Source organism: Gymnoscopelus microlampas, assembly GCF_963454915.1.
Source record: "Gymnoscopelus microlampas genome assembly, chromosome: 2".
NCBI lineage: Eukaryota > Metazoa > Chordata > Actinopteri > Myctophiformes > Myctophidae > Gymnoscopelus > Gymnoscopelus microlampas.
This window is the reverse complement of record NC_139939.1, coordinates 48,502,112-48,526,319: the sequence shown is the minus strand read 5'-3', so window position 1 is coordinate 48,526,319 and position 24,208 is coordinate 48,502,112. Positions and strand designations below refer to the sequence as shown.

At 45.2% G+C, this 24,208-nt stretch overlaps 1 protein-coding gene across 1 annotated transcript in view; it reads left to right on the top strand.

Moving 5' to 3' along the window:
* The window catches only part of fat1a (FAT atypical cadherin 1a), a gene marked incomplete at its 5' end in the record, with an annotated part of 89,057 nt that overhangs the window by 34,651 nt on the left and 30,198 nt on the right, over positions 1-24,208 (top strand). The window contains 8 exons of the mRNA XM_084071768.1: positions 1,349-1,624; positions 2,799-3,009; positions 4,427-8,482; positions 9,564-9,760; positions 10,708-10,861; positions 14,054-14,287; positions 19,172-19,561; positions 22,102-22,316. Coding sequence (XP_083927894.1) covers positions 1,349-1,624; positions 2,799-3,009; positions 4,427-8,482; positions 9,564-9,760; positions 10,708-10,861; positions 14,054-14,287; positions 19,172-19,561; positions 22,102-22,316 — 5,733 coding nt within the window. The remainder of the gene's footprint in view (positions 1-1,348; positions 1,625-2,798; positions 3,010-4,426; positions 8,483-9,563; positions 9,761-10,707; positions 10,862-14,053; positions 14,288-19,171; positions 19,562-22,101; positions 22,317-24,208) is intronic.

The following is a 24,208-nucleotide window of genomic DNA, read 5'->3' as shown; positions in this document are numbered from 1 at the left end:
GTACAAAACTGCAATACACTGCACAGCTAACAGCGGAAGGAAATTTAATTCAGGCTGATTGCTGGAAAAAAACACCTATTTATTCCCTACATGGCTGGCAGCTGATATTTGCTGTCATGTCACTTAGCTAAGTGAGACACCTGCGGGCCTCCCCTTCCATTCATTCATCTGGATGCATCAGGGTTAGCCGCCAGCATTGATTTTCTTTGCTTTCGTTTGTTGGCAGTAGGCAAGTGACCATGTGCTTACAATATTGCTTTTGCCATTATATGCATCGATTTCTACTAGATCTACGTACATGACTGCTCATTACCGGGGAGGGCGAAACGACAGGGGTTGAAAGAGGGTGTGTGTGTGTGTGTGTGTGTGTGTGTGTGTGTGTGTGTGTGTGTGTGTGTGTGTGTGTGTGTGTGTGTGTGAGAGAGGGTCTGTTTCGTGTCTTTGCATGTGAAAAGGATTAGCAGTGCATAAAATGTGCTGTAATTTTCAAAATTTCAAAGATATAGTTAGTCTATTTTCATATATTATATTATTTTAACCCATTAAGACCTGAGGCAATAATTAAAAATGTTTTCTAAATCCCTAACTTCCCTTGAAAAAAAAAAAAAAAAGGTTTTCAAGATTTTTCAAAAAAAGCAGATCTACAAGCTCATAGCGCGGCACTCGGTGCCACGCTATGAGCTTGTAGATCTGCTATTTTTGAATAGCCAAAGAAATCTAAAGTGACACAGGTGCGTTCCAGGTCTAAATGGGTTAAAAAGTAATTTGATCAGAGATGATGAGGGTAGCAGGTGATAAATACAGCTACAATCACGCATTTCAAAACGTGCTGCTTGTTAATTAATTTTCCCACCAGGCTGTCATGCAACAGAAGCAAAAATACATTTAAAAAATACCGGTAAATACAAAATAGGCTGATTCACTTTAGTCTATGTCCAGCACCTTAGCACTTGCTAATAATAATATAATTAAATGAATAACCTTCAGCTTATTATTTGGCTGAAATGCCCAGTAATTATGTGGAAACGATAAGAAAAACACTCATTAAGTGGTGAACCCCCATCTCAAAATATGTTGTTCCAGGGACCCCCCACAATAGCAAAGATTTGAGTTTTCTTCGCTTTAAAAATATATATATTCAAAGATTTACACAAAATGTTCACGATTTTTCAAAAAATAGCAGATCTACAAGCTCGTAGCGCGGCACTCGGTGCCGCGCTACGAGCTTGTAGATCTGCTATTTTTGAATAGCCAAAGTATGAAATAATGGTTATGGCTCAAATCTAAAATGACACGGAATAATCACCCCCCCACCCCCCTTTTCTCTCTTCTTCTTAACCACCAACAGGTGCTTATCCGCGTCATAGACACCAACAACCACCGGCCGCAGTTCTCCGAGCCCAGGTACGAGGTGAGCATCCCAGAGGACACCCCGCCAGACAGCGAGGTCCTGCGGATCAGCGCCACGGACCAGGACGAGAAGAACAAGATGACCTACACCCTCCTGAGCAGCACCGACCCGTTCAGTCTGAGGAAGTTCCGCCTGGACCCGGGAACGGGCGTCCTGTACACCTCCGAGAAGCTGGACCACGAGACCATGCGGCGCCACACGCTCACCGTCATGGTACGAGATCGTTCAATTATTATGGCTGCAACTTACATGGATTTAAAGTTCTCAGTTGCCACGACTGATTTCAGTCCTTTGGATTCCATCGTGTCTTCCATGAAAGCATGTTGCGCAACGAAAATAGCCGATCTACAAGCTCTCAAGTCGCAGTCGCCTTGAGAGCATGTAGATAGGCTATTTTCGATATAGGCTATTTCTGCTATAGGCTATTTTCGCTATAGGCTATTTTCGCTATTTCTTTGTAAATAGATTCTTTGTAGATATTGCTTTGTAGATTAGGTTGTTTTCTGTTATTTCTTTTCAAGATTAGAGCATTTGAAGTGGTCAACCTAGCAATATATATTTAGAAGGTTTTTCCATAAATGTAGAACAGCAGGAACAGTATGACTAAAGCATCATCATTTTACATATTGTGTTAACTGTTTAGGAAACGGCACTAGTGTGGGGGGGGGGGGGGGCTCATTTCACACTATTTCACAAATCGCATAATTGGCCATACACATTTTTTTCAGTCGTGAGATTGTATTTTGTTTGAATCCATGAACTCATGTTTACATTATTCATTTGATTATCTTTTTTGATTATTCAATTAAACTATGCTCTAGAATTTTGACAGGGAGTAAAATAAGGTAAAAAAAAAGTACAAAATGATGATAAAATGTGCATGAAGTTATCCCACACACATGTCTTGAATGTGCTTGATGTGATTACCCAGCAGTTTTTCTCTTCTTATAAAGATGGAACAAAGACAAGTATTCAAATTTGGTGACATTTCAAATAGCAGCTATAATAAACGCTGACGTGCCACATTACTAAACTACTTATCGGATTAATTAATTGTCTGTGGAACGACGACTCGGATATTTGATTAGTCGTTGTATACGATGGACAGTGACAGCTTTCAGCCGTGTGGAAATTATTATGTCTGAATTTGTATTTCAATAAAATATGCATCAAATTCTGTTAGATGCTGTCACTGTATGTTTTATTATGCACTATTTACAGCACATTAACTCACAATTTAGAACAATTGGCTTTCTCTAGAGATTCACTGTGAATTGATGTCACTTTCACTTCACTTCCAAAAACAGTATTTTGAACATGTTGTCTGTCTTCCTCAGTCTGACTTCACTTTATTCTCAATCTGCTCCCCCCACCCCCCCACCCCCAGGTGCGTGACCAGGACATCCCGGTCAAGAGGAACCTCGTGCGAGTCATTGTCAACGTGGTGGATACCAACGACAACGCTCCCTCGTTCATAGGCTCTCCGTATTCCGGCCGCGTGTTCGAGTCGGCCGCGTTGGGCTCGGCCGTGCTCCAGGTGAGAGCGCTGGACAAAGACAAGGGCCAGAACGCTGAGATCGTCTACAGCATCGAGTCAGGTACGTTACCTACCCCCATGACTTTCTTCTATAGCAGTGGTTCTCAAACCTTTTCATGTCAAGGACTCCCAAAATGATATGTGTGTGGCTGCGGACCCTCCCATCTCCATAATATTTTGCGCCAGGGATTAACCCATTAAGACCTGAGGCGATTCTTAAAAATGTTTTCTAAATCCTACATTTTTGGAAAAAAATCTTTAAAAAAAAGTTTTCAAGATTTTTCAAAAATAGCAGATCTACAAGTTCTTAGCGCGGCACTCGGTGCCGCGCTATGAACTTGTATATCTGCTATTTTTGAATAGCCAAAGAAATCTAAAGTGACACAGATGCGTTCCAGGTCTTAATGGGTTCGAAAAAAAAGCAGATATACAAGCTCATAGCGTGGCACAGAGTGCCGCACTATATGAGCTTGTAGATCTGCTATTTTTGAATAGCCCAATTACAAAATATGGTTAAAGTGGTTAAAATGATTGTGACGCTATATCAACACATTTTGCTGGTATTTGCTGGTACCCCTTGGGGTCCCCGGACCCCACTTTGAGAACCAACGTTCTATAGCATGCAGTCTGACGATGCGTTGTTACCTTCACATGCTTTCATGGTTGTCAGATTGATGGAGGTGATTGATTAGCCATATCTGCATTATGAATCGCTTCTCATCATAACTCAGTACTTACAGGGCTATTATCTGACATAACTGAAACTGGCATGGACTGTTAGATCCGACACCACATGAAAGCACCATGAGTGGAAGTGTTCATAGCAAAAGTGCTTTCAATGCAGACGAATGGAGAAAAAAAAAAGCATGTATGTGAGTCATCTTGAACTCTGGTGCCCACGGAGAGGGCTGGCTCATGAATGGCATACTTCAGAGGGAGTAGAGAGAGGGCTGTAGAGAACTTTGTCAGAGGAGATTTCCAAGTACGTGGGAGTGCGGCACATACCCTCTGCAGAATTTCCCACCATTGTTTTCTCTGCCAATAAGCTGGTGTTATGGTAGGGAGATACATGAGACTATTAGCTGGGCTCTTTGTTTGAGGACATACATTTTTCAGATAGTTGAGATGACTCAAAGCTAATTGAATTATGAAGTTCCTTTGGTGCGAGTCAGATTTAACGCTAGGGTGGACTGGCCCAGAATGCAGGCAGCGCAGCAATGCTAATTATTTAGCTTAAAGTGTTGAAGGGGAAAGAGGCATTTGATTATATTTAGAAAACTGCAGCTTCCACAATCTTTACACACATGGTTATCGCAGGAAACAGCCATTGGGGAACAACGGCTTTATGTCAATGGGCCGCTGGTGTGTTTCGTTTAGTAATTGTTTCACATGAATCCAGACGGACTGCGATTGTAAAAAAAAAAAAAATGTAATTTATTTATTTTTCTCTCCCCCCCCTCCCCCAATCTGCTCGACAGGAAACGTTGCCAACTCATTCGCCATAGACCCGGTCCTGGGGACGATCGCGGTGGCCAAAGAGCTGGACCGAAGCAGCAACAACCAGTTTGAGCTCATCGTCAAAGCATCGGATAAAGGAACGCCTCCTCTGTCGGCCACGGCCACCGTACACATGGCCGTCACCGTGTCAGACAACGCCGCCCCCAGGTTCACAGAGAAGGAGTCGTCCGCGGAGGTCAGCGAGTCGGTCCATCCCGGAAGCTTTGTGAGCTTGGTAACGGCCGTCAGCCAGTCGTCGATCTTCTATCAAATTAAAGGTGGTAACACCGACAATGCGTTTGACATTAACCCCAACTCTGGAGTGGTAGTGACCCAGAGAACGTTGGACTATGAAACCACCCCTGAGTACAGGCTGATCGTACAGGGGACCAACATGGCCGGGCTGTCCAGCAACGCCACTCTGCTGGTTCATCTCAAAGACGAGAACGACAACGCCCCGGTCTTCCTCCAGAAGGAGTACACGGGCATGATCAGCGAGCTGGCCCCCGTCAACAGCGTCGTCTTGACCCTCAGCAACACCCCGCTGGTCATCCGCGCCTCCGACGCCGACGGCGCCCGCAACGCCATGCTGGTGTACCAGATCGTGGAGCCTTTCGCTCACAACTACTTTGCCATCGACTCCAGCACGGGAGCCATCCGCTCCACCACGGCTCTGGACTACGAGCAGAGGAGCGTTTTCCGCTTCACGGTGCAGGTCCACGACCTGGGGATGCCGCGCCTGTTTTCCGAGACGGCCGCCAACGTCACCATCAATGTCATCGACATCAACGACTGTGCGCCTCTGTTTAGCCAAGAGGTTTATGAAACCAACGTCATAGTGCCCACCTACAAAGGTGTGGAGGTCCTCAAAGTCAATGCCACCGACTCGGACTCTGGACCCAACTCCAAGCTGCTCTTCTCCATCTCAGAGGGTAACATTGGAGACAAGTTCAAAATGGATCCCACCACGGGGATGATCACCATTCAGAACGTCACCCATCTCAGAAGCAGATACGAGCTGAAGATCCGGGTTTCAGACGGCAGGTTTGCCAACACGGCCATGGTGAAGATAAACGTCAAAGAGAACAGAGAGAGTAAGATGAAGTTCACCAGAGAGTCCTACAAGGCCTCCGTTCCAGAGAACTCTTCGGAGAAGAAAACGCTGGCGGTTATCGCCGCCGTGGGCAACCAAGTCAACGAGCCCCTGTTCTACACCATTCTGAACCCGGACAGGAGATTTGAAATCAGCCGAACCTCTGGGGTTCTCTCCACCGCCGGAGTCCCGTTTGACCGCGAGGCGCAGGACACGTTTGATATAGTCGTCGAAGTCACCCGGGAGGACAGAACGGCGGAAGTCGCTCATGTGCTGGTCACGGTGATTGTGGAGGATGTGAATGACAACGCGCCCATGTTTGTGAATCTACCCTATCATGCGCTGGTCCAAATGGATGCGGAGGAAGGCCAGGTTATCCGTCAGGTCACAGCCGTTGACAAAGACACAGGTCTGAATGCAGACATCCACTATCACTTAAAAGAACACCAGGAGTTCTTCCAGATCAGCCGCTCTGGCGAAATCTCACTCAAAAAGAAATTTGAGAAAGAGTCCCTAAACACTGACTTTGTTGTGATCATCGTGGCCAGAGATGGTGGAGATCCAGCGCTCTCTGCTGAAGTCGAGGTGCCCATAACTGTGGTGAACAAAGCCACGCCCGTGTTTGAGAAGCCGTTCTATAGTATCGAAATCCCAGAGAACATCCAGTTACACACACCAGTGGTTCATGTCCAGGCCAATGACTCTGAAGGCCCTCGTATAGTGTACACCATCTCTGAAGGTGACCCCTTTAAACAATTCTCCATTGACTTCAACACTGGCGTCATACACGTGATCCAGCCTCTGGACTTCGAGACCCACCCGGCCTATAAGTTGAACGTAAGAGCCACTGACTCCCTAACCGGAGCACACAATGAAGTGTTTGTCGATATCATCCTGGAAGACGTGAATGATAATCCCCCCGCTTTCCTGTCCAAAATGTACAACGCCAGCATTTCAGAGGCCTCGGTTATTGGCTCCTCAGTTTTGCAGGTAGCCGCCAAAGATTCCGATACCGGGAACAACCAGGAGGTCTTCTATCAGTTAGTGGGTTCAGACGACTTCATTATTGACCGCAACACAGGGATCATCTCGACGGCACAGGTGCTTGACCACGAGGAGACCCTGCAACATAAGCTGAGGGTTCGCGTCGTAGACGGAGGGGTTCCCGCCCTCTCGTCCGAAGTCGTCATGACCGTGGATGTCACCGACCTGAATGACAACGCGCCGCTGTTCACGGAGCCCCTTTACGAGGCTACCATCAGTGAGCTCGCCCCTCGTGGTCACTTCGTCACACAAGTCCAGGCGTCCGATGCAGACAGCTCGGACGCGGAGAAGCTGGAGTTCTCCATCGTCTCCGGCAACGAGGACCAGAACTTCGCCATGGACAAACACACCGGCTCCATTGTGATCTCCAACCACCGCAGGCCTCACATGCAGCCCTTGTACAACCTCAACGTGTCGGTGTCAGACGGCGTCTTCAGGAGCTCCGTGGTCGTCAAAGTGACGGTCATCGGTGCCAACTTCCACAGCCCCAGCTTCCCTCAAGTGGACTACGTGGTGGAGCTTGTGGAGAACTCGCCCGTCGGCACGTTAGTAGCCGAGGCCAAAGCGACAGACGACGACGAAGGCGTGTACGGGCAGCTGACGTACCACATCGTTAATGACTTTGCGAAAGACAAGTTCTCTGTCAACGAAAACGGTGAGATCTTCACTCTGGAGAGTCTCGATCGCGAGACCGCCGTTGAGAAGGTCATCCCCATTAGTATCATCGCACAAGATGGTGGCGGAAAAGTGGGCTTTTGCATTATCAATGTAATTCTAACGGATGTCAATGACAACGCCCCGCAGTTCAGGGCAGTCGAGTACAAAGCCACTATTGCGTCGGACGTCCCACGAGGAACATCTGTGGTCAAAATCGCCGCCTCGGACATGGACGAGGGCAGCAATGCAGACATCGCGTACACCATTGAGGCAGATGTTGAAAATGTAGAGGAAAACTTTGAAATTCATCCTACCTCTGGGGTTATTGTTACTAAAGAGAGCCTTATTGGACTTGAAAACGAGCTCTATGCTTTCTACGTCAGAGCGAAGGACGCGGGTAATCCAGCCAAACAATCCGTCGTCCAGGTTTACATTAGAATCGTGGGCCCCGAGGTACCGGTCCCCAAATTCACCGAACCGCAGTATCGCTTCACCATCGCCGAAGACCTGCCCATCGGCACGGAGATCGACGTCATCACAGCAGAGAGCGAGCAGACCGTGGTGTACAGCCTGGTCAACGGCAACACCCCCGAGAGCAACGAGGACCAGGTGTTCGTCGTGGACAGAGACTCCGGGGCCCTGAAGCTCGAGAAAAGCCTCGACCACGAGACCACAAAGTGGTACCAGCTCACGCTGCTCGCCCAGACCCAGCACGAGAGCTACGAGGTGGTGGCGTCCGCCCACGTCAACGTCCAGGTGAGGGACCTCAACGACAACAAGCCCGTCTTCGAGTCGGACCCCTACGAGGCGGTCGTGGCGGAGAACCTCCCCGGCGGCACGTCGGTGATCCAGGTCAAGGCCACCGATCGAGACTCCGGCACCAACAGCCAGGTGGTCTACAGCCTGGACCCCCGGCAGACCTCCCGGGAGATCGCCGAGCTGTTCGCCATCAACGGCGAGACGGGCTGGGTGACCACGCTGATGGAGCTGGACCGCGAGAGGACGGAGAAGTACGCCGTCGCCGTCCTGGCCACGGACCGGGGCGACAAGACCCAGCACGTGACCGGCACCACGGTGGAGGTGACGGTCGCCGACGTGAACGACAACCCGCCTCGCTTCACCGCCGGGATCTACAAAGGCACGGTGAGCGAGGACGACCCTCCGAGCGGCGTCATCGCCATCCTGAGCACCACGGACGCCGACTCGGAGGATATCAACAAACAAGTCAGCTACTTCATCACAGGTGGGCATCTCATTATTTTTTGTTACAGCCATCGTTATACAGCCCCAAGAGTTCACCCTACACTGCTTATTTGTGAAACAATTTGATAAACGCCGCCTTAATCCATTAAGACCTGAAGCCGATTCTGCGAATGTCCTCTAAATCCCAACAGTTTTCTGAAAAAGCGTATGTTTCTATATTAGTGGTGCTCAAACTTTTTCATGTCAAGGACCCCCAAACTTATATGTATTTGGCCGCCGACCCCCCATCTCAAAATGTTGTTGTTCCAGGGACGCCCCAGGAAGCAAAGATTTGAGTTACAAATGTTCGCTTTAAAAATATATATATATTGAAAGATTTGCACAAATTCATGATTTCTCAAAAATAGCAGATCTACAAGCTCATAGCGCGGCACTCGGTGCCGCGCTATGAGCTTGTAGATCTGCTATTTTTGAATAGCCAAAGTGTAAAATAATGCTTTTTTTTAGCTCAAATCTAAAAATGACACAGATGCGTTCCAGGTCTTAATGGGTTAAAGGGGTTTATCTGTTAAGACCACTTAATATGATGATGATATCTGCTATTTGTTTTGGTCCTTTCATCTGTGAGAAGCTTCCACTAATGTTTCCCCCGGCTGAATCCAAATAATGCTCAAACAGAAAAGATGAATTATCTGAAACAATCCTTTGGCAATTGACCAGGAAATAACTCCTTTGGTGCCTAATAGCAGTAATATCTGCCAGCTCTCTCATAAGCCTGTGTACACTTGCCTGTGATTTTCTTACAAAAGTACAATGTTTAAAATAATTAATAATTCATTATACCCATAACTCTTTAGGTGTGCTTTAGGTTCATCAGTTTTTTTAATACCTGCTAGGTAATAGAATGAAAACACTTAGTGCTAGAAAAACTCAGCTTTTGATCTTAGTATTACTCCAAAAGTATACACAGACAAGCTGGCAAACGGAGCGCTATTTAAAAGCAGTGCATGTGTTGTTGTTGTTCTGGGTTCTAAAGGTTCTATTCTACGCTCATTCCCCCGTCTCATTTGTATTCCTAAACGCCGCCTTCCGTCTCCCCTTTTGACTCTCTTTTGAAACAGGAGGGGATCCGCTGGGCCAATTTGCCATCGAGCACGTCCAAAACGAGTGGAAGGTGTCGGTCAGGAAGCCCTTGGACCGCGAGGAGAGGGACAATTACCTCCTTAACATCACCGCCACGGACGGCATCTTCGCCGCCAGGGCCACTGTGGAGGTCAAAGTGCTGGACGCCAACGACAACAGCCCCGTGTGCGAGAAGGTAAGAAGGGCACGTGGCCCGTGAAATTTGTCCTTACCTGTGGGGCGGTTGCCATTTTACAAGGATGCGAGAGGGAGAGGGCAGGGCGTACTAAAGAGAGATGGGGAGAGGGAATTGCTGGGTCACAGAGGAGGTAAATTACACGTTTAACCCTTTAAAGGGTTAGTTCAGATTTTTTGAGTATTTTCTGTAGGAAATGCTTACCATTAATGTAGTGGTTGCAAAGGTATTAATTGATTGCCCGAGTCCTGTGGTCAGAGGTATGGTCCGGTTCTGATAAATATGAAGTAGTTCCAGTAGATTAGTAGATTTGGTGGGGGCCGCTCATTAAAAATAAATTAATTTAAAAAACTAGCGTCATTTGTATTGTTGACCTATTTCTACCATATAGAGCAGGTTTCGTTCAATTTTGACCCCTCTGTCACATGGTACTATTTTTTGTGTGTGCGTGAGTAGGCTGCCGCGGCGCAGTGATTCTGGACACAAACATTATTTTATTTTTATTTTTATTTTTTTCCAATCACGGTTATACTCGTGACTGGCAGATAACGGGGTATTTTTCCAATCACGGTTATACTCGTGATTGGCAGGTAATGTGTTAAGAGCTTTAAAAGTTAACAATAAAATCTTAAAATCGATTCTAAAAGTTACAGGCAGCCAGTGCAGTGCCGCCAGTACCGGGGTTATAATGTGCTCAGATCTCCTTGTTCCGGTAATGAGTCTGGCGTCGGAAAAAGGAGCTGGCCACACTGGTCGACTGAGGATTGTGCGCTGCATTAATGATTAAGTGCACTTTAGCGAGCGCTGATAGTCCTACAGTTTGTTACCCGTGTCTTGCATGCGTTTCCATCATGAATACGTCCATCCATTTCAACTTGTACCCTTGTCGCCCCCCCCCCCCCCCCCCCCCCCCCCCCCCCCCCCCTTCCCACACCACACACCTGCAGTCCCTGTACAGCGGGAGCGTCCCAGAGGACTCGTCGGCTGGCAGGCTTGTCCTGCAGGTGTCCGCCACAGACGCAGACATTCGCTCCAATTCCCAGATCTCCTTTGAGCTCCTGGGAGATGGCGCGGAGCTGTTCTCAATCGACCATGACACAGGTGCGTGTGTGTTGCATTGTTGCAGTGGGTACTACAGTACCCTTTATGCGTCCATTCTTACCACCCTTGGGTGTATGTGTGTGTGTGTGTGTGTGTGTGTGTGTGTGTGTGTGTGTGTGTGTGTGCCTGCGTATGTGGTTCATCTGACAGTCCGTGTCCATTCATGTTTATTTTTCAAACTTTTATCATTTGTGTGTAGATCATTATTATTTTTTTTTTGCCATGCTCACATCATCTGCCTCATCACAGTGTGTAGGCCTAGTTGCTTCTCTCTCTCTCTCTCTCTCTCTCTCTCTCTCTCTTTCTCTCTCTCTCCCTCTCTCCAGTGCCATTTCATGGCTGCACTCCTCCTATACAAAGTGTTTGCAATCTCTTGTTCAAGGACCCCGGCTCCAGAGTTATTTAGATACAAAGAGTTGTGTCATCTCCGTTCACTGCATATATTATATCATAATGTGTTCAACATTCAATCATTTATTGCCACACCAACTTCATTTGGAATTAGTTTCGGTGTGCTCAGAGAAAACGACACGAGGTTTCTGACCCCTCACTGATGCAATTCTTTCTATATCAACGACTCTGGTTTGCGCTATTGAATAACTTAGCTTGTCATAACATGCGAGACACACACACACACACACGTCACAGGCATGTTCGATTGTCTTAGCTTCGCAAAGACTTGAACGATGGAAAAACGAATGGTTTCGGGGCCCGAATCGTCGCTTGAAATCCTGTTGGCATCTTTCAACAGCTTCCACCTCAAAGCCGTGCACCAACAAAACCCTAATCCTCAAGCAGGACATGTCAGCAGGCATGAATTCTGCCCACTTGACTCTGTAATCTCCCACTCCCCTCCTCTCCAAAATGTTGGTGTGTGTGTGTGTACTTTCCTGAGTTTGTCTAGTCTGTGTGTGTCTGTGTTCAGTATGCATCGACATCAACTCTGGAGGAAGGAAAGAGAGAGAGAGACTTTAACTTGCACCGAGTTGGCATTATGTTTTGTTTATTATTTATTTTCCAAACCTGCCAAGAGTGTTCCTGCAGGAGTTAGCTAGAGAGAGAGCTACAGCGGCCGTAAAAAAGAAAAAAAAAAGCAGAGTTGCTCACTCGTACTGAATTTATGGCCAATATAGTGCTGGCCTGGAAGTAAATTACATTGGGGAGCCCCTGGAACGAGACACTACAACCATCTGTTAAATCTTTTTTTTTTCTCCTTTTTTTTTTGTTAAATGTTAAAATCCGCCAAGGGATGTCAGTTAAAAACCCAATGCCAGTTAACCCTTTAAGACCTGGAACGCATCTGTGTCATTTTTTGATTTCTTTGGGATATTCAAAAATAGCAGATATACAAGCTCATAGCGCGGCACCGAGTGCCGCACTATGAGCTTGTAGATCTGCAATTTTTTTTGAAAAATCATGGATTTTTTTAAAAAGCAATTTTTAAAGCAAAAGTTTTTTACTCAAATCTTTGCTTCTACAAATGTCTTCTAAATCCTGACAAAAATCCAAAGAAAAAAACGTATTTTGCTATAATATCAGTGGTTTTCAAACTGTTTCATGTCAAGGACCCCAAAATTATATATTTGACCGCAGACACCATCTCAAAATGTTTTGTTCCAGCGGGTCCCAGAAGTAAAGATTTTAGTTACAAATGTTCGCTTGAAAAAAAAATATATATTCAAAGATTTGCACACATTTTCACGTTTTTACGTGAAAATGCTCGTAGCGCGGCACCGAGTGCCGCGCTACGAGCTTGTATATCTGCTATTTTTGAATAGCCAAAAGTGTAAAATAATGCTTTTTTAGCTCAAATCAAAAAGTGACACAGATGCGTTCCAGGTCTTAAAGGGTTAATCAGCATCAAACCCAACTTGAAAATAAACAACAGGACATCAAAACACGGTGAATGGCACAAAAAAACAAAAACCTACGCTGGCAACCGAATCGGCACAGAGAAAGGAACTGCTGTACCGCACTGCTACAGCACAAAGGCCCTCATTTTGTGACGGCCAAGTCCAGGCGCATTGCGCTGTGCCCTCGCTCGCTGCCCTGATCCGGAGGGAGGACGCCATGGTGACGAAGAAGACGCCATCCAGCTGTCTCTCAGCCAGCCTCCGTATTGAGGTCCCTCACACAACAGCAGCGCCAGCTTACAGTAGCGGGTCTGGGAGCGAGCGAGCGGGGGAGGAGGCGGTATGTTTTGTTCCGTGCCGACAAACAGGATTAGCAGCGTGCGAGGACCTCTTGAGGGGCAGCGTAGGTGTTCCGCTGAGGCCACGAACGCGAACGTTGGCTGCCTCTCATCTTCCAGGACGCTTCCGAAATGCTCTCAACTGCCAGGTTCTTCAGCGCATTCCTCTCTCTCTCTCTCTCTCTCTCTCCCTCTCTCTCTCTCTCTCACTCTCCGCCCCCCCTCTGAGATCTATCCTCTCTTCCCTTCCCTCCATTACTTATTCATCCTCCCTCTCTCTCTCTCTTTCTCTCCTCTTCCTCTCCTGAAAGCCATTAGTTGACTTGGATGTGTTTTTTTTTACTCCTTGGCAAAGTAGGCAAGGGAGTTTTTAGGAAGCTCTGCAGCATCGGAGGCCTCTCTCTCTGTCGCTCTCTGCCACACATGCAATCACAAGCAAAATGTATACGCGCACTTTGGACATGGCATTAGACACACATGCTGTTTTAGTAATGGAGGTGTGCAGTCATTTACACAATGGTTTTTAATTTATTCATGTATTTATTAACCCATTAAGACCGGGGACGCGTCTGTGTCATTTTTAGATTTCTTTGGCTATTCAAAAATAGCAGATATACAAGCTCATAGCGCGGCACCGAGTGCCGCGCTATGAGCTTGTAGATCTGCTATTTTTGAAAAATCGTGAAAACATTTTTTTTAAATATTTTTTTCCGAAAAACTCTTTAGGATTTAGAAAATCTTTAGAAGCGGCCTCAGGTCTTAATGGGTTAATTTAGTTTGCCTGGCTGGTGTATGTCGTGCAAAAGAGCACGGACCATGTGGGAGATGTTATCCTACCATTCTGTGTGTGTGTGTGTGTGTGTGCATGTGCGTGCGTGTAGGTGCTTGTGCATGCATATATGCATCTAGTTATATGTGTCATTTGTGTGTGTGTGTGTGTGTGTGTGTGTGTGTGTGTGTTCGCATGCACATGACTCATCACCGTCTGATTCCTCCTCCAGGCGAGCTAAAGACCCTGCGGCCTTTGGACCGCGAGGAGAAGGAGGAGTACAGGTTCAGGGTGCGAGCGGTGGACGGAGGCGGGCGCCACTGCGAGGCCAGCGTCCACATCGCGGTGGAGGACGTCAACGACAACGCGCCGCAGTTCTCCGCCGACCCCTACACCGTCACCGTGTTCGAGAACACCGAGATCGGCACGCTCGTGGCCAAGCTGCTGGCGACCGACGTCGACACAGGTGAGGAAGGTCAACACACAACAACGCACCATTCCTCTCCAACCTTGTGCCGTTTTGGTTCCCTTACTGCAGGGGTCTTCAACGTTTTCAAACCAAGGACCCCCTAGCTTAGAGAGAGATGAAGCAGGGACCCCCTACTCTATATTATATAAAATTGTTTTTTCAGATTTTTTACTTAGTCTGCTCTTTTCTCCCTCTACACCTATAGCCTCTTTGCCAAAAATAGCCGATCTACAAGCTCACAACGCCTCGCAGCGCGAGGCGTTGTGAGCTTGTAGATCTGCTATTTTCGGCTAATGTTCCCCATAGAAAAGGAATTCTAGGGTTCAAGTTAATGTAAAAAAACTAAATCCTATCACACAAAGATTTGGCGGACCCCCTATAGTAGCTCTGAGGACCCCCTAGGGGTCCCGGACCCCCTGTTGAAGACCCCTGCCTTACTGTCTGACGTGGACAGCAAAATGTGGTGTTAATTTAAAGGGGAATTTTGCCCCACGGTTTTCTTACCTTTTCTATGATGTTATGACATCCTAGGATGAATGGTACAGTAGAAAAAAATCATAACTCTATTCAGGGACCGCCACAGCTAAAAACGTGCGCCTATAGGCCTCGCACTAGATCGCATATTTTGATAGCTTTTTTTTTTTTTTTTGGTGAGATCTGACGTTCATAGTGACAGAACACAAGATGACGAGATTGAAATCTCGAGATAACGTCATAGAAAAGGTTGGAAAACTGTGGGGCAAAATTCCCCTTTAACTCTGGCAAGTATAAAAATGAACACCGGATTTTACTGTGTACTCCGGGATGTGTACTCCGTTCGTCTATAGGAGAAATGTGTCCAAACGTGATGCCTTAAAAATGGATTCTGATGCAATACGCAGTGCTGTCCGAACACAATCGAAGTCCAATTTCCATTGAGTACTAACAAACTGTTCAGCAGTAAGTAAACTTATTAGTAGCACTTTTTCCATAGATTAGAGGTATACACATTTTCCTGGACTGGAACAAGGCCAATAGTAAGGAAAGGGGAAAGTGTTTGGCAGTGTTGTTTGGGCAGGTATACTTGTCACAGTTCAGACTTGGTAAAAAACGGGGAGTTTATTACCCTTTCCTATTTTACACTCCCTGTGCACTCTGCTGCAGGAGGCAGGGGATAACAAATGTGGAATTTCATGAATGATCAACCCTTCAAATTAAAAGCTCCATTACTCTCTAATGAAATTCTTTTCTCCTCAAGCGCTGAATTCTAACTGCGCTGATGGCAATTTTCTCCTCACCCCTAGCAGAAAAAAAGCCACACGACTCTCAGTGCAGACATAACCTGAAAAAAAGAGAGCAAAATGCCATGAAATAACAAACCTCTGAAAAAAGCTGGCTAATGGGAAAGGTGGAGAGGACCTTGCAACATTCAATTGGTGGCAGTTGTTGAAACTTTTTCAAGTCCTTTATCTTGGAACTTGCTGTTCCAAATGAATGCTGGGGCAGGGCGTTCTAGCTTGGAGAACAGTGTCAGCCCTATACTCTACTGGCAGGAACCCTCTCTCTCTCTCTCTCTCTCTTTCTGTCCCGCACTGCAGGTTGAACTTGACAGCTTGACAGAATGAACGGTTTGTTAGAATTTGGTCTCTATACTGTAAGAGTGAGATTTTTTTGCGGTGGTAAGGGAAAGGTAAAGAGGCTGGTGTGATGATGTTAAAACTCACCTGCCATTTGGGAGCATCAGGGATGAGGAAAAACAGGGGGGGGGGGTCAGAGTAAGAGAGTTGAGGAGTGAGGGCTTTCATACTATGCATGCATGTCTCTGTCTCTGCCACTCTCTCTCTCTCTCTCTCTCTCTCTCTCTCTCTCTCTCTCTCTCTCTCTGTCACACACACACACACACACACACACACACACACACACACACACACGCACACGCACACGCACACGCACACACACACACACACACACACACACACAGGTCTTTCTAGTGAGTGAAATAGCCTTTCCGGAACCCAGACCGCAATGAGCCATCATTCAGCTCGCTTTCCAGCTGATTGTCACACAGTGAACATAATTAACCTTTTGTCCAGCGGTAGCTGCTCATCATTCTCTATTCATCTCGGTGTGTGTCAGTATTTGACTGGACATTATTTCTACGTGGATCCTGGCATCCGGCTGTTCTTGCACCGTAGGCCTCTCTGTCGTCCATTTTGCCTGGAAGTTGTTTGACACTTAATTGCCCCCTCTGTCCGTTGCACCACCTCAGTATATCTGAACAGTGTTGATTTTGACAGGACATTTTGATTTAGTTTTAGTCATAGTCTTTTGAATACAATTCCATTTAGTTTTAGTCATATTTTAGTCATCTGAAATGTTTTAGTTTTAGTCTAGTCTTATTCGACTAAACATCATAAGATTATAGTCGATAAATCTACAGTTGATTTAGTCGACTAAAATGTATTTTGGCGGTGCCTTGATGGCGTCGTAATGGCTGATTTTACACTTGGTTGCATGCTGAAAATAACAGATCTACAAGCTCACAGCGGGTCGCAGCGCGACGCGTTGTGAGCTTGTAGATCTGCTATTTTCAAAGCGCAATACCCGAGCGCTACCAAACATAAGATGACTTTTCTTTTAGTTCTACTGGATCTCTCTCCACTCGTCCCTCACTAACATTTTTGTGTAGTTTTTATTTGTTGACGAAATTGTCAATATATTTAGTCTTAGTTTTAGTCATCGTAGCTTAGCTTTTATTATTTTTTTCATTTGGTTTTTGTCAGTGAAAAAAGGTAGTCGACAAACCTTTTTCATCATAGTTTTAGTCGATGAAATCAACACTGGTGCTGTGCGAGGTTACGTTCCTTCTCTCTTTTGAACTTTTAGTCAATCTTTGATCTCCTCGTTGTTGATGTTTGCTTCTTTGTGTGGAGGATCCTACACAAGGTATATTTTTACCACTGCAGTTTGGACAACAAAAAAGAGCTTGTGTCTGCAAGGCTTCTGAAGTTTGTGATGAGTCAGTGTGCTGTTGATACACACCCACATTAGGCTGGTATTAGGTCTTCAGTCTTCCAGATAGGACACGTTTGCATCGTGGCGTCAAGTTAATTTGTCCCCCCCGTCCCCGGCTGTGGGCTGGTCAATTGGATGCCAGACATTGTAACATTTTAAATGGTCGATGGCAGGAGTGAAGTTCTGCAAATGCGAGATCCTGTTCAATTCACTTAACCCATACAAACCAGGAACGCATCTGTGTGTCGTTTTTAGATTTCTTGGGCTATTCAAAAATAGCAGATCTACAAGCTCATAGCGCGGCACCGAGTGCCGCGCTATGAGCTTGTAGATCTGCTATTTTTGAAAAATCGTGAATATACGGTATATATATTTTTGAAAGCAAACATTTTGAACTCAAATCTTTGCTTCTGGGGGGATTCTACAAATGTCTTCTAAATCCTAACAGTTTTCTGAAACACTTATGTTGCTATATATATATATATCACTTTTTTCATGTCAAGGACCCCCAAAGTGATATGTATTTGGCCGCGGACCCCCCCCCATCTCAAAATATTTTGTTCCAGGGACCCTAATGAGCAAAGATTTGAGTAACAAAATGTTTGCTTTAAAAAATATATATATATTCAAAGAGCGCGGCACTCGGTGCCGCACTATGAGCTTGTAGATCTGCTATTTTTGAATTGCCAAAGTGTAAAATAATGCTTTTTAGCACAAATCTAAAAAATGACACAGATGCGTTCCAGGTCTTAAAGGGTTAACCGCCATTTAGCAATTGTCTGGGTTTAATGTGGCCTGATATGAGAGCGGGGACTGGGGGGGAAGGAGCACAAAGGGGGGGCCTCCCTCCCACCAGCAGCCCTCTCTAATGCCATAATGAGAATCGCAGAGGGAGGGGGGGGACACTTACCTGACAAATGGGAATATAATGGCATTTTCCAAACAGGGGGCCACCTGCAGTAAAGGCATTAGGATTATTATTGCGATCCGTCTCTGTCTCGTTGTTGGGTACCGGGCCCGGCATGTGCTATAGTGGGCGTAGATGAGTTATGAGGACGGCATGGTTGAGATGTTTTCCACCCTCTTGTTTATGGGAAAGACTCCAGAAAATGGATGCTACCTAATCGGGCAAAATGACTGCAAACTCTGGGATTCTGGGGGTCTCTTTATCCACTAACTAAAAGTGAATGTTATAGCCGATTTACAAGCTCACAATGCATCATGGTCGTGAGCATGTAGATCTGTTATTTTTTAAATGTCCGCCTATGATGACATGGCCAAAATAGGGATGCCAAGCAGTGTTGTTTTCGTCGACTAAAACTATGACGGAAAATGTTCGTCGACTACTAAATAAAAACTAAGCTATGATGACTGAAACTAAGACTAAATATATTGACAATTTCGTCAACAAATAAAAACTAGACTAAGACGTTAGTGAGGGACTAGTGGAGATAGAGATCCAGTAGAACTAAAAGACATTTTATGTTTGGTTGCGCTCGGGTGTTGCGCTCTGAAAATAGCCGATCTACAAGCTCACAACGCGTCGCGCTGCGACGCGTTGTGAGCTTGTGGATCTGCTATTTTTCAACATGGAACCAAGTGTAAAATCAGCCATTACAACACCATCAATGCACCGCCAAAACACAATTTAGTCGACTACAATCTTATGATATTTAGTCCACTAAAGCTAGACTAAAACTTAAACATTCCAGATGTATAAAATATGACTAAAACTAAATGTAATTTTATTCAAAATCAACACAGATGCCGAGTAGGAAGAGACGAAACATCTCCCAAACTTTAAACCTGGTGGTAAAGGGTCTTAGCATGTGCAAAAAATGATCCAACTAACACACGTTTCCTGTCTTCCATCCATCTGCCCTCTAGGTCTAAACGGTGACATCTTTTACTCTCTGGACGACTCGGCCGACGGCTACTTCTCGGTGAACGAGCACAGCGGCGTGGTGAGCCTGGAGCGCCCGCTGGACCGCGAGGTGCAGGCCGTGTACGAGCTGAGGGCGCGCGCCACCGACCGCGGCGCGCCCCGCCGCCTCTCCTCCGCCTGCCAGGTGACGGTGTCCGTCCTGGACATCAACGACAACCCGCCCGTGTTCGAGCACCGCGAGTACGCCGCCACCGTGTCCGAGGACGTGGCCGCGGGGTCGCAGGTGCTGCGAGTGCAGGCGGCCAGCCGAGACACGGACGCCAACGGAGAGATCGCCTACGGCATCATCAGTGGCAACGAGCACGGGAGGTTCAGTGTGGACACACACACCGGTATGTGTGAGAGTCAATGGTGGAAAAAGTACTCAAATGTTTTACTTTAAGTAAAAGTATCAATACTGCAATGTAGGAGTACTCTGTTACAAGTCTGGAATTCAAAATGTTCTTGAGTAAAAGGACAAAAGTATTGGTATCAAAATGTACTTAAAGTACCAAAAGTAAAAGTACTAAAATGTTTGAAAATAGCCTAGGTATAAAATAAGGCTGAAGTGGTTAATGTATGTTATAATATAATAATTCATATCTGCAAAGTAACTAGTACTGTAACTAAAGTTTTCAAATAATTGTAGTGGAGTAAAAGTACAATATTTGCCTGTGAGATGTAGCGGAGTAGAAGGAAAAGTACAGACAATTGGAAATACTGAAGTCAAGTAAAAGTACCTCAAAATTGAGTAAATATACTTAGTTACTTTACACCACTGGCACAGACAAATTCGGTAGTTACAACTCACTGCTGATTGCAACAGTTAATAATATTTATCTATATCTCTCACACCTTTGCACTCTAAATTGGTGGCTCTTTTTTTCTTTTCTTTTTTGTCTGATGTAAAAAAAAAACATCTCTTTTGGTGTGAGAGTGTGCCATCCTAATTTAGCTAAATCTGAGGAAGGAGCAAGTGGCGTTATTGGACCCACTCAATCAATCAGTTAAAACTATATCTCTGTATGTCTGTTTGGTATCTGACGCAATTGCGAAGATCGTGTGGATATGGGCTGGTTTTATTTTATATTTTTATATTTTATATATCTAACTATATAAATGGCGAGCAACTTCCGCACCCTGGGTGCGACACCCCACAGCTCTGTTATCGAATAAACAACGCACCGCCAGACCACATGTCGGCAACTGACTCGCCACGGCGGCCGCGCTGAATTTACGCCTCGCGTAGGGGACATCTCACTGCTCACTACAGCTTTTCCACCGCGCAACATAATTAATTCTACTCACCAAATGTCGGACAAAACGGAAGGGGAGGCAGCTTCGTACCGTTTACCCTGCGCACGACCTCATCACCACAACAGCTGCCAGCCGCTGCGGGGTTTTTTTCCTTTTTTTCAAAACTTTTTTTTTGGTCACCATTTTCTCCAGGCACCATTTCTGGTGTAACGTGCGGCAGCATGCGCTGCCTTGCGCCGCCATTGCACTCTGCCCATCTCCTCCACACCAACACACACGCAGCTCCTTTGCTTCAACCCCCCCCCCCCCCTTCTTACGTACCTCCTTTGTTCCACCCAGGCCGTTACTTTCACTTCACTCATGTCTCGATCACACTATGTCCGTCCTTCACGTGCCATGTTCATCCCAAACACAAAAACAAACAAGTCGGGTTGCCAAGTCGTTGGCATGCCAGGTTCTCTAAAAACAAGCGCCAGAAACAAGCAACCACCTTCATGAAAAAAAAAAATACACCGAAGGGGTCCGCCATGTTCCAGGGGGGTCCCCGCGCGGCCCAACACTCCACAGGGGGGCCGTCGACCAGCAGGGGGTCCGCGGGGGTCCCCCTCAAACATCAAAAATATATTTTTTTCAATTTTTTTTTTTTTTTTTTTTTACTTTTCCACAGTTTTACTCCAGCAATTTCAGTACCCCAATATACACGCGGCCACGCTGGGCCCCGTGCGCGGCTGGGGTTGAGGGGGGCGTAGCCCCCCGAAACTCTAGTATTATATATAGGTCTAATACTGCTTTAGAAGTGACTCCTGCACTGTTCCATTTGTATCGCTCTGGAGTGTCGTGTCTGCTAAATGTCTGAAATATAAACTGTTCTATTTAAGCCTATTTCAGACCAAAGGTTTGCGACGTGACAAAACCGCCTTAACTCCAATTTATACTTTGACGTTTGCACAAAAAGTGCAGCGTTCTGAAACACCACTTATACTGTCTCTGAGTCATTATCCATTTCTGCATGCTCTCCTCTGCCTCATCGACACACACATTTGTGTGTCTTCGCTCCTTCTTGGAGACAGTGGTACAGGACGGTCAGTGGTGGAAAAAGTTCTCAAATTCTTTACTTAAGTAAAAGTACCAATACTGCAATATAAAAATACTCTGTTACAAGTGAAAGTCCAGAATTAAAAATGTACTTGAGTAAAAGTACAAAAGTATTGGCATCAAAATGTACTTAAAGTACCAAAAGTAAAAGTACTACATATTTGAAAATAGCCGTTGTGAGCTTGTAGATCTGCTATTTTCAAATAGCCTAGGTATAAAATAGGGCTAAAGTGGTTAATGTTTCAATATATCATAATTTAGATCTGAAAAGTAACAAGTAACTAAAGTTTTCAAATAATTGTAGTGGAGTAAAAGTACAATATTTGCCTCTGAGATGTAGTGGAGTAGAAGTAAAAGTATTGGAAATTGGAAATACTCAAGTAAAGTACAAATACCTCAAAATTGTACTTAAGTACAGTACTTAAGTAAATGTACTTAGCTACTTTCCACCACTGCAGGACGGTCAAAACTCACCATCTCTTATTCTGTGTCCTGCTTCTCCCCTCTCTCTCTCCCTATACGTCCCTCGTTTCCCTAACAGGTGACATCTTTGTCATCGAGCCGCTGGACTACGAGGCGTCCCACGAGTACTACCTGACCGTGGAGGCCACGGACGGTGGCTCTCCTCCGCTCAGCGACATGGCCGCCATCAACATCAACGTGACGGACGTCAACGACAACAGCCCCGTGTTCAGCCAGACCACCTACACCGCCGTGGTCGGCGAGGACGCCGAACCGGGAAAGACCGTGCTGATGGTGAGAGATTTAGAGAATGGAGAAAACCATTTCATGGATAATTAGGGCTGTCACGATTTACAAATTTAAGTTGACGATTAATTGTCACTCAGATAATTGCGATTAACGATTTAATTGTGTGTTTGGCATTGAACGTTGGGACATATGAATACAAATGTATCAATCAAAAAATTGCACAGGGCAGATATGACGAATAACTTAAATATGAAAAGAAATTATTGACATATTTAATCATTTTGTAAAATAGTATGTAAAAGTAATGTAAAATAGCAGATCTACAAGCTTACAACGCGTCACTTTGTGACGCGTTGTAAGCTTGTAGATCTGCTATTTCTGCTTTTTTAACATTTGAAAATGTGTGTTGAACACTTTTCAACATTATGACGATTATGCAAAAATAATTATGATTATCTCAAATAATTGCGATAAGACGAGTATGTAGTAATTGTGACAGGCCTATGGATAATACATATAAATGTTTTGTTTAATCGTACTTCTCCCTTTTTTGGGGGCCCTCTTAAGCACCCGTTGCTCTTTATATGGGCTCTCTGGTTACCTGCAATGAATGGAAACAGACAGATTTAAGTGAAGGCCGTGTGAAGTAAATGAACTGTCTTATGTGAAATATCAAAGCCCCAATGTTAGTCTTCACAATTACCATATTTTACCATTACCATATTCATGTATAGTTAACATGTGAATCACATCGTATAGCATTTAGAATTTTGACATTCTTATCACAAGTGATTTGCAATGAGAGATCCCATTGGGGGAGGAGGGGGGGGGGGGGGGGGGGCTGGTTCAGGGTCTGTGTAGGAGGAGCTGGTTTCCCTGTGTGGTGGTTGTCATGGTGATAATCAGAATCTGAATTGCTTCATTAGCTGTAGGAGAATGTGTTGGCAGTGAGATGTTCCATTGTCTCTTCTAACCCATTGAGACCTCGAACTGTCTCATTTTTAGATTTGAGTTAAAAAGTATTATTTTACACTTTGGGCTATTCAAAAATAGCAGATATACAAGCTCATAGCGCGGCACCGAGTGCCGCGCTATGAGCTTGTAGATCTGCTATTTTTGAAATATCGTGAAAATGTGTGCAAATCTTTGAATATATAGATTTTTAAAGCGAACATTTTTAACTCAAATCTTTGCTTCTGGGGGTCCCTGGAAACAAATATTTTGATGGGGGTCCGCGGCCAAATACATATCATTTTGAGCACCACTGATATAGAAACAAACGTTTTTCAGAAAACTGTTGAGATTTAGGAGACATGTAGAATGGGCTTCAGGTCTCAATGGGCTAAGTAGCTCAGGTGGCACTGCATGGCGTGATGTTTCTAAGAACACAATGTTCCTACGTTTTAAGTATGGTAGCTTACTTTACTGTTATAAATAGCTAATCGGCTAAATCAGCTCAAACATAATCATTGAAACATCTATATTGTTTTTTTGTTTTAGTTTTTTTTATTATAATCGGAATCACACACAAGTACAGTACAGTCAATGTACTGGAATATGTTCTGATGGCATCAGAACGTGGACCTCATATCAGAACATAACAGGACCTCACAACTGCATGAAAACCAGCGGTTCTCAACCTTTTTAATTTCAAGGACCCCCAATTTGTTATGCAATAGAACCCCATAACCAGTGGTGGAAAGTAACTAAGTACCGGTGCATTTACTTAAGTACTGTACTTAAGTCCAATTTTGAGGTATTTGTACTTTACTTGAGTATTTAAAATTTCCAATACTTAAAAATATTGTACTTTTACTCCACTACATGTATTTGAACACTTGAGTTACTAGTTATTTTTCAGATATAAATTATGATATAATGAAACATACATTAACCACTTCAGCCCTATTTTATACATAGGCTATTTGAAAATAGCC